At 40.0% G+C, this 10,099-nt stretch overlaps 2 protein-coding genes across 4 annotated transcripts in view; one reads left to right on the top strand and one right to left on the bottom strand.

Annotated features, from left to right (window-relative positions):
• The window catches only part of ss18 (SS18 subunit of BAF chromatin remodeling complex), an 11,045-nt gene extending 8,389 nt beyond the window's left edge, over nucleotides 1–2,656 (bottom strand). Inside the window, exons 1-4 of one of the 3 annotated variants that reach the window (XM_035670652.1) lie at nucleotides 2,472–2,656; nucleotides 1,912–1,988; nucleotides 1,727–1,811; nucleotides 498–654 (exon numbers count right to left, since the gene is read on the bottom strand). In XM_035670652.1, coding sequence (XP_035526545.1) covers nucleotides 498–654; nucleotides 1,727–1,811; nucleotides 1,912–1,988; nucleotides 2,472–2,540 — 388 coding nt within the window. In that variant the 5' untranslated portion in view covers nucleotides 2,541–2,656. The remainder of the gene's footprint in view (nucleotides 1–497; nucleotides 655–1,726; nucleotides 1,812–1,911; nucleotides 1,989–2,471) is intronic. The other 2 variants (XM_035670651.1, XM_035670653.1) reach the window with 2 other exon arrangements.
• A 602-nt stretch (nucleotides 2,657–3,258) lies between these two features.
• On the top strand, nucleotides 3,259–6,249 carry psma8 (proteasome 20S subunit alpha 8). The gene is made up of 7 exons (XM_035671338.1): nucleotides 3,259–3,473; nucleotides 4,052–4,178; nucleotides 4,381–4,505; nucleotides 4,655–4,777; nucleotides 4,873–4,992; nucleotides 5,588–5,650; nucleotides 5,739–6,249. Exons 1-7 carry the CDS (start codon nucleotides 3,372–3,374, stop codon nucleotides 5,832–5,834), a joined length of 756 nt encoding a protein of 251 aa, XP_035527231.1. The 5' UTR covers nucleotides 3,259–3,371; the 3' UTR covers nucleotides 5,835–6,249.
• The last annotated feature ends 3,850 nt before the right edge of the window (nucleotides 6,250–10,099 follow it).

Genomic DNA, 10,099 nt, shown 5'->3' with positions numbered 1-10,099 from the left:
AAAAAAAAAAAAAAAAGCACATGCTGAAACAAACTATGATGGATACGGATGTAACTGAAGACAAATTATGACTGAAAAAGGTTCCTTTACTTCTCAGAGAAAAATCAATAAAATATATTTCCCCTTATATTTGCTTCATCAATTTATAGAACCCTTTTTTTTCTCCTGAGGTAGGGTATAAACTATGCAAAACCATGTATATTTCATCTTATGGATTTGAATCTTCACATATTTGCATTGTGATTTAACCGTCTCACAATATCTCTTTACATTTCGAATGATAGGGGAGGATAATCATAGACAAACGGAGTACAAGTCCAAGACCACCAGAGCTGACAAATGGGTGACATCATTCTTCAGCAGAGCGACCTCCCTCACAGTTCTGTGGTGTTGCTAGGCAACCCAACTGAGACAGGGACTGAGGGAAAAGAAGGGGAAAGAAAAAACGAGAGAAAGACAAGAGAGGGCAGTTGAGGGGAGGAGGGGTGGTCACTTACCAGGCATCTGTCCATTCATCTGGTTCTGCATGTGTGGGGCTGGAGGGCCACCACTGACCATACCCTCAGAGGGCATGTTGTGACCGTGAGGAGGCTGAGGGGGGGGTCCACTTTGGTTCATCCCGCCAGGGCCCATGGGCATGTTTTGAGTGGGTGGCTGCAGGCGCACAACACAGACACAAAAATGCACATCAGCTGGCTACAAACACATCTGAGTCTGAGCCACTTAAAAGAAAAAAAAAACTTAAAAAAAAAAAACTTAAAAAGGCAGATTAACGCAGAGATTTCTGTACAAAATATTATAATAAAGTGTAACTGTGATGCACCTTAATCAATCAAGGATAAAACATTTTTTAAAGATAATGTATATTTAAAAAAGGGAAACAGCCAAGCAGTACAATATTTAGTCATAATCACTGAATAAATTGTCCTCAAAGTCACAGCCGGGGACTGTCAATGACTGAAAAAGGTTTTGCACAAAGTCATAACAAATTGAACAGATACCACTATTACTTAATTAATAGTAAGTAGTATAGTTCAATCGAATCTACTGCAGATTTACATATAATATGATGGTGTGATACTTTTAAAGCAATGGGCTTACAAGCAAACACAAATATATACCTTTTACAAAATTAAGTGCACAGAACACCTTCATACTGGTGGTGCATCCATTATGAACATCTACAAAAGGTCACAAAGTAACACTGATACTTTAAGTACTCCAGTTCTGCACTTCACATAACCTTAGTGACATCACTGGGGTCATTTTTTATTTGGAAAGCTCAAACACACAAGACATGATACAACGTTTCCTCAGGCAGTAGTATTACTTGTGACAAGTAAATTAATATTAATGTGCTTAAATGGTGGAGTTCCCTCTCATACAAGAGTGAGGTTTGACTGGATTTGACACAAAAAGAAAGTTAAGACATTACACAATTGCAATTAATCTGTCCAGATTCTATATAATATCCAGTGGAAGTAATTATACATTTGAAATGGCACATGTCGGGCAGATTATTAGTGTAACATGATCATTTCATAGTTAATCTGATATTGCACTATTACCTTTACATATACGTGTCCTGAGTTTTGTCTCATAAGTTACCAGAACCAATACACAAGTGACTTGTATGGGACATTAACTAAAATAGGAGCTCAACATTACCTCATTTATATATACACAATTCACTCATACAAAACAATCAGCAAGGACCAATACTTACAGCAGGGAGGAGAGACTGCATGTTCTGGTTGGAGTCTGCTATCGTCGCCAGGTACACTAAATTTCTGTGCAGCATCTGCTGATACCTGGGCAGGTGAGAAAGTAACCAATGCAGGTGTTCAGTTAATGGGAACTTCACAGAAAATAACTGTATGGTAAAGCAACAAGAGATTTGGTATAACCTACTGTGAACATTCTGCTGTTTTGCCTTTACTCTGGAAGTCCATTATACACTGGATCAGCTGGTTGTTTTCGTCAAGTAACTGCGAAAGTAAATGCAGAGATTTATATCACGTGTTTTTCATATCTGTGATCACACACAATTTAAAAACAGCGACACTCGATCGTTTGGAAGGGTTTGTGCGTTTCTTTGTGGTTGGTATTCTGCAGTAATTTGGACACAACGAGGAGGATGGGGGGGGGGCGTTTTTGTGAAATGTGAGCGTGCGTTTCTAGCTAACAAAAGACGCGTCTCGCTAGCTAGCTGTCCTTAGCTAACAAAAACGGCAGGCCTCCATTCAAATGAGCCACAATTATACGTTAGTCCGCTAAATCGACCTAAGCTCCATCGACTACACATGGCGCCCTGACTCCAGAGAGGTTCATATTCACCGCGCTTTGACCCTGCGAGATTGTTCCTATTCACTGTGCGACTTGGATGGGCACTGCTACATTGATTAGCTCAACGCTTAGCAGCGTCTGATGCCGTAGCCTCCATTCTGAGACGCGCTAAAAAGATGAATTACCTTTTGTATTCCAGCGGGTGTTATATCACCCTTCCCACGCTGCCTGTGAGCTGCAAACGCCACCGACATGGTGATACTCTGTGAAATGAAAGTGAACTAGAGCATAAAAGTCAAAAGTAGCCAACACACTTAACAAATCGGTAGAACTCAGATCAAACTGTTCAGAGTAGGATGCAATTTCGTAATGCGATGGTCCGTTCTGGGGGGGGAGTACGGCACATTTGAAAACATAAATGATCATTGTTATTTATTTCGATTACACAGGGTTACGTGATATTCAAATTGAATTAATGTAAATTATAAAATTCCAAGATATCTAATTAAATAGTTTAAAGAACCCGTATTTTGTCTTCAAGGAATTATAATGTCACCTATTTTTCATATAGTGGAACAGTCTAGGTCGACTTTAAAAAGGCCACGGGAAATGGACCGCTCAACAAAAAGGGGAACACAGCTTTAATATATTCTGTATGAAATGCAAATAGTAATGCAGGGAGTTTCATCCAATGATAACTGATAACAATGTTTAGTAATCCTCGTTTTATATGCTTAAGTTTTCCCACATTGCAACCTAATTCACATTGCCAAACCATCACTAAATTAAATTAAGTGACTAAATTAAATGTACTATTTTATATTAAACTTGGGCCTTTTTTGTATTGTAACTGTCAAATTAAGAATATAGATTTCGCAGAGCAAACACGCAAATCAAATAGTGAGTCTTAACCACAACTTTTCTTCTGACTGACCCTAATTTTGGTATCGCCCAGTTCAGAGGTCATGCGCATGCGCTGTTTTCAACATACGGCAGCTTCCCATACTGAGCGTCTCGTTGCTAACTAGCTGAATCATTGGTTGAAGTCTCCCCTTTTCTTGTGATTGTACGTGTATTGCAGTGCAATGGCGGCAAGATATGACAGAGCTATTACTGTCTTTTCTCCCGATGGTCATCTCTTTCAAGTGGAGTACGCACAAGAGGCTGTAAAGAAAGGATCCACGGCGGTAAGTCCTATAATCAAACCAACGCTAACGTTAGCAAACGTCAGTTAGCCAACTAGCTAAGCTAACGACTAGCAGGAACTCTTTTTACTCATGTATTTTACTAATTTTGTAAGATCTCAGTACACTCAGGCGTTGAGATTTTTTTTACCACTTTGTTCGACTGCTAATCTGTACCTTCTGCATGTAGTACAATGAACATTAAAAGGTATTGAACATGCTGAAAGAGTATCACTAGCAAACGTTTTGTCGCTGTGTCACTCTCACAACAGTTTCAGTTTCAATGTGATAAGGCCAGCTAGCGCTATTTCATACAAACGATATTTGGTTGTTGGCAAAGTTCAGCTGTGCTCCAGCAATTGCACAAACAATGAGATTGTAGTATAGACGCAGAGTTAATTTAGCGTTAACGCATTAAGCCACTGTAGTTGTAGATAGCTTACCTACAGATCACGTCTGTTGTTCTAACTGTAAATTGGTAGCACATATAACACCATCACTCCACATTAGTACTGTTCGTCAGCCCCTGCGAGTGTACTGCTTCGTATTGACTTAATTGAGATGTTTTTTTTCCCGTACAGGTGGGAATCAGAGGGAAAGACATTGTTGTCCTCGGCGTTGAGAAGAAATCTGTAGCGAAGTTGCAGGAGGAGAGGACTGTCCGTAAGATATGTGCCCTGGACGAGCATGTCTGCATGGCATTTGCAGGTACTTCAAACAACACAACTTTTTCAATAATTGAATAATCACTATGTAAAATGGCATAAGTAGGCTAAAATCCGTTGTCACAAACACTAAGTATTTGCAGATATCTATACCATATATTAGGTTTTTCTCACTTGAATGTCCTTGTGTTGTTGTTTTTTTTACCTGTATGTTGCATAATTAAACCATGTTCAATGTTTTTCAGGTTTGACAGCAGATGCTCGCATCGTGATAAACAGAGCGCGTGTTGAGTGCCAGAGCCACAGGCTAACTGTTGAGGACCCGGTCACAGTGGAATACATCACACGCTACATAGCTACACTGAAACAGGTACTTAATCTTCTTACCATATATTTACTGTATGGTACTGTGGGCAAGAACATAAGATTGTTTGTTTTTTACAATTTTTGTGCTCTAGTAATAGTCACAAAATATTTCTAAGAATGAAAAGTCAGTCTATATATCTGTCATATTTGTAGCGCTACACTCAAAGCAATGGGCGCAGACCATTTGGCATCTCCGCGTTAATTGTTGGTTTTGACTACGATGGGACTCCCAGGCTGTATCAGACAGACCCATCAGGAACCTACCATGCCTGGAAGGTGAGTGAGTTTATTCCTTTTACCTGTCTTTGTACCTTGTTAGTATGAAATGTATTTAATATTTTAATTTTGTGTTATTCCATCAACAAAAATAGGCAAATGCAATTGGCCGTAGTGCAAAAACCGTGAGGGAGTTCCTGGAGAAGAATTACACAGATGAAGCCATTGCTGGGGACAACGAGGCAATCAAGTTGGCTATCAAAGCTTTGCTTGAGGTAAGGGCAAATTGAGTCTTTGCATTGACCCATTTTAAATTGCACACTTTGTCATAAGCTATATATATTGAAACTGAATAATTACTAAACTTCTTCACAATAAATATTTCATTTTAAAGGCCAAGAAATTGCAAAAGGAAAATGTATGTCAAAAGAATTTACATTTGCCATGGCTTGAACTGAATACAATCCTGAGACAGTCCTGACTTTATCAAAGGACCAGTGTGTAAGAACTCACAAACACCCTTATCTAGACCCAGAGTTTGGTTTGTCCTCTCTGGGCATCTGTAGAAACATAGCAGCCTCTGTAGGAGAGGACCTACCATTTAAATATTATATTCCATTTCTGACAATAGAGCCTCCTAAATGTTACACGCTGGCCCTTTTAATGAAACTAATTAAATAAATGCTTTCAGCAGAATGAAATTTAGTCATGCATGTGTATTGTTACATTCAGTGATATGTTTTTTTAAATGGTCCTTAAACTGTTAATCAGCTGCAAATTCCTGCTGAATTAGGCATAGCCTCTCATCATGAACCTGAGTCGGAGGCTGCAGTAGTTCATATATGCTGATATGTATCTGTTTCCTCACAGGTTGTCCAGTCAGGAGGAAAAAATATTGAACTTGCTGTTATCAGACGGAATCAGCCACTGAAGGTGATTTGCTGCAGATTGTGTTTGGCCTTTTGTGTTCACCTTTTAATTTATTTAAAGGCTAATAATTGGTTTCCTTGGCCATTTGCAGATTTTGGAATCCAAGGAAATTGAGACCCTGGTGGCTGAGATTGAGAAGGAAAAGGAGGAAGAGGCAGAGAAGAAGAAGCAGAAAAAATCCACTTGAAGCAGTTAACATAGTTTTCTTTATTGCACTTGGATGACAATAGCATATTTGGGTTGCAAATATTTGACCATTTTAGAGAGTTTACTTCTCTCATTTATTTCATTATTAAGAGCTAAATCATAACTTGAGATCTGTTGATGTTGTTCAAAGGCTTTGAAAATGTTTCTGAGTGATACTGTACCATTTGCAAAGAATCTCTAGTTCCTGTGCTTACAGCTATTGAGTTGACAGCGGTTTAAAAAGATATGCGTAGATCTCAAGTTAGGGTTTATATCTTAAACTATGCTTACAGGAAGTTTTTATATCATTCACGAAACAGCTCTGATGGTTATGAATCTCAAATGTTGAAATAAACTGTTTGCAACATTCAGAAACATAATGAAACAATACTCAATAAAAGCTGACTTGTTTGTAACATGTTTTTATTTTATTTGTAAAACTAGGTTAAAACTGTCTTTTATGCCAACTGGCTTTACTAGATGGTGTCTATGCAGAAGTACTATGAGTAATATTGTTTTTAGTAGCGGTGCACTGACTGGTTTCTTAAAAGATGAGAGTAAAGGGACTTAAAAAAACCGCAGAGGAGGGTTCCAACCTTTTTTTTTTGTACTCCACTCTTTATTGATTATCCTACTGCAAAGCAAGAACTGCGATAAAGATAACTACAGTTTAAAACACCACTAGCGGCAGTATAGTGTGTGGCTATAAAGTGCAATGGTTTTCATTTATCAGCATTCTGTCGCACAAACCTGGAAAAAAGAAGGTATCTCTGATTGCTTTATAAAGTGCTCACCTCTCCCTCAGTCATTTAAAACAAATTAGTGATGAGCGAACGTAGTGTCTAATGGTGGCCCAGCGAGACCCCTTTTTGCCTCTCCTTTTTTATTTCACCCTAAATTCGCTTATCAAGCAACCGCTGCTCTGAATTCTCAACGACACAATTATGGCCGGCGGTGTGGTAGGGCTGCTTAATGGGATCCTGGCCTCAGACCCCAGTGGGAACTTTCAGTGACTTTAATCTGGAGCCCTTTGAAAAGTTGTGCCGTGCTGTGCTGAAGAGCCCCGGGGGTTCCCTCTGACTCTCACCAAAGACATAATGGTGAATGGTAAAGTCCTTCATTTAGAGTCATCTCCCCAAGCCAGGATTTCCTGAGTGGGTGCCCTGGCTGCCTTGACTAGAGCAATTGCACTTTGTCTGCAATTTGTCTTGTTTGTGAGTCTTATAGGTTGGTGTCTGGGCCGATGTCAGAGGATCAATTAAGCCTGTGATGTTACCTCATACATAATGTCATTAAATCCTAGGAGGCAATAAAAAATGGGGTTTGTATGACTCACTCAGCCATTTCATCCATACACTAATTGCCACATACGAATGTATTTCAAGTCAGTTTGAGAAGATGCTGTCACCCACTGGTATGTTGATGCTCAGTTGCAAACAGAGGTGTTGAATCCTTCGGATGACAAAACACACTGTAGGTTAACTTTGTTAAAGTTTATTCTGGGTAATCCCGTAGCTACAGAGGTTATCTGATCCATCTTGTCAATAGAGTAAGAGCAGCTTATTCGGTGCTGCCGACAAGACTCCCAGTCTTTTGAACTGCTTGTGGGAAGAGTTTTCTTTTTCTTTCTTTCTTTCTTTCTTTTTTTCTTTTTTGCCAGCATTGTTGTTGCCCATAATCAGCGCTACTGTGCCCCAGGCCAAAGTCCATCTCTCTCATCGCTGGCTGCTGCTCATCATTAATGCAGAAAATAATGGCTTCACCAGAGGTCATCGACAGAGGAACGAGGCCCGAGGACATGTACTCTCCAAGCAAGAATGCACACTGCTGCAGGCTGTCGACTGAGTGCATTGTTTGTATGCACACACACACACACCCACAGAGCTTACAGGCCAATTGCACATACACACAGCAAACACTGTATTAATGTGAACACACAACAGATTTTTTTTTTTTTTTTTTTAAACAGTGCCCACATCTCTTTTCCCTTGATCTGTCATGCACATACAGTACACTTTAGGCAAAATGTGTTCTCATGTTGTAGTTAATATGGAACAAACACTGGGGAAGAAACATTTCATGTGTTCACATCTGCTTTTTAGTATTTGGTTAGTAACACCAATAGTCTTACCCTCACCTAACAATATCCATTACTCCTCTCTCTAGCTGATTTCCAAGTCACAGGCAGATTTCACTTTGAGGACATTTTTGTCATTCTAATGTGCCACCCTGTGGCTATATTTCAAAGTATGCCCCTCCTGGGATGCTTAAAATTTGTCAGTGCAGAATGTCCTTAGGTCCAAATAAGGCAACTGCTTCAAGGGTAAAAGCACACAGACATTTTGCATCCCTGGGGAACTAAGGTTACATTAGTCTTCTGTTAAGACTGTCTCACCACTGTTGCTGAATTACTCAAGGTGTTATCACCTTCTACCAGCAGAGCGCAGTGTTGCATAAAAGCAGCATTCCCATCATATCGCTTACACTTTCATCTCACTTTTTGTCCTGCAGATTGACAGTATGACTCCTCCAGCTAAGAGCGAGCAGAATCTACGGGCCACTGACATGTTTTTTTTTTGTCATGTTCTCTGTGCGTTAACATGCAGCCACAAAAGGCTCTATGAACAATTGAATCCATGGAGGGAGAGTTGTTTTGCTTAAAAATTGTCAGATGAAAAAGCAACATAGCTTTGTGCCCTGAAGCGATGGCCAAGCTGTCAAAGTGTGTTGGGTCATAAAAGGCTATGCTCTCAACACTGTCCCTTTTCTGCTTGTCACATGTCGACAGTTACACACATACACTATTTGCGTATAGCGGATTGGCCCGCCTCCACTTATGCCCTTTAGGGCTCTGAAGCAGTATGAAGAAGTTTGGGCATATTGGTGTGCTGGCTTACATATCCATAAGCGATCAAAATATGTTCTCTTTTAATGTTCTCTTTTAACTTCTAGCTCCAGGGATACATTTTGAATATCATTCTATTATCTCATATCACACATCTCATCTTCTCTGTCCTTAAATCTCTTTCCTCTCTCTCTCTCTCTCTCTCTCTCTCTCTCTCTCTCTCTCTCTCTGTCTCTCCCTCACACACATGCACAACACACCACAAACACATCTTGATTTTCCAACTGTTTTTTTTAACACACTCTCCATTCTTATCACCATCACACAGAGCAACATATACAGTTGAGTAACAGATACCACCGACAGCTTTCCTTGTTTTTTTTTTTACCTTTGTGTCCCGTGAAAGGTGTTGGAATACTAACAGTTTGTGTGAAGAGACTAAAGGCATGGTTTTGAGTTACCCCTCAAGAGTCACCTGTCAGGGGGTTTTGTCTCACAGAATACAAGTGTATCCTCCTCTAATTGAAAGTAGACACCACTGGGCCTGGAAGAGAGAAACAGAAACAGGGAGAACAGGAGAGACGAAGAAAGAGGCAGCAAAATGAGAGGGAGAGGCAAAAAGGAGCAGACAGAGCTAAAATAAACAATTCCCGGGATGCTGCAGGCCAAAAGCAAATGGCCCCAGGGCTCTGTGGCCTCTCAGGGCCGTGGCAGAAGCCAGTCACACACATCACATAGCATTACATTACAGGAAAATGTCAGCCGACGCATAAGGAGGAACCATCAGCCCATAGGATAATTCGATTGCCTGAGGGAGGTGCAATCTTGCATTCCCACGATTCCTCTCTTTCCACCCACACCCTCTTTTCATTGTATTTTTGAATCCATTTTTCTTTCTCAGTTATTTCATGTTTTCAATTCTGTTGTTTGCTCTGGTAGCCATGTATATTTACGAATGTACAGTGTTATTCTAAATGGAGGCTACTGGGTTCTTGCAAAGGGTTAGCCACAGTAAATTTCTGTGCAGCCTCCTCTGCTGTGCCCATTGGAATTTGTATGGGCCATTGGTTAGTAACATGGCCTCTGATATCTTGATTTACAACCAGATTTTTTTTAAATCTCTCCCCAACAACCTCATAGTGTTTTGGGTTACCTGTTATATCACATTTCATGGATCAAATCATGTCCCTCCCAGTCTTGCCCTTGCCAAAGATGTGGTCAAGAAGCAATAACTAAGAAATATAAAATCAGTCATATATCTAAAGCAGATGTTTATGGTTTAAAAACTGCTCTGTTACCTTACCTCTATGATACAAATGTTGTTCTACCTTGTTACTGTATGCTACATAGAGCACAGAATTGTTGCCTGTGCTGGTGCACGAACATGCAGCTGCAAATAGGCGCGTGCATTAGATAAAGAC

Source organism: Morone saxatilis, unplaced genomic scaffold (assembly GCF_004916995.1).
Source record: "Morone saxatilis isolate NCDOM2014 unplaced genomic scaffold, NCSU_SB_2.0 Contig23, whole genome shotgun sequence".
Lineage (NCBI taxonomy): Eukaryota > Metazoa > Chordata > Actinopteri > Moronidae > Morone > Morone saxatilis.
This window is presented reverse-complemented; position numbering and strand designations above follow the sequence as displayed.

Bases quoted from the DNA above. Each gene is read 5' to 3' on its own strand.
- psma8 (XM_035671338.1), top strand. From the start codon at position 3,372: ATGGCGGCAAGATATGACAGAGCTATTACTGTCTTTTCTCCCGATGGT. The intron at 4,506-4,654 runs GTACTTAATCTT...TCATATTTGTAG, and splicing joins ACATAGCTACACTGAAACAG to CGCTACACTCAAAGCAATGG. The intron at 4,778-4,872 runs GTGAGTGAGTTT...CAACAAAAATAG, and splicing joins GAACCTACCATGCCTGGAAG to GCAAATGCAATTGGCCGTAG.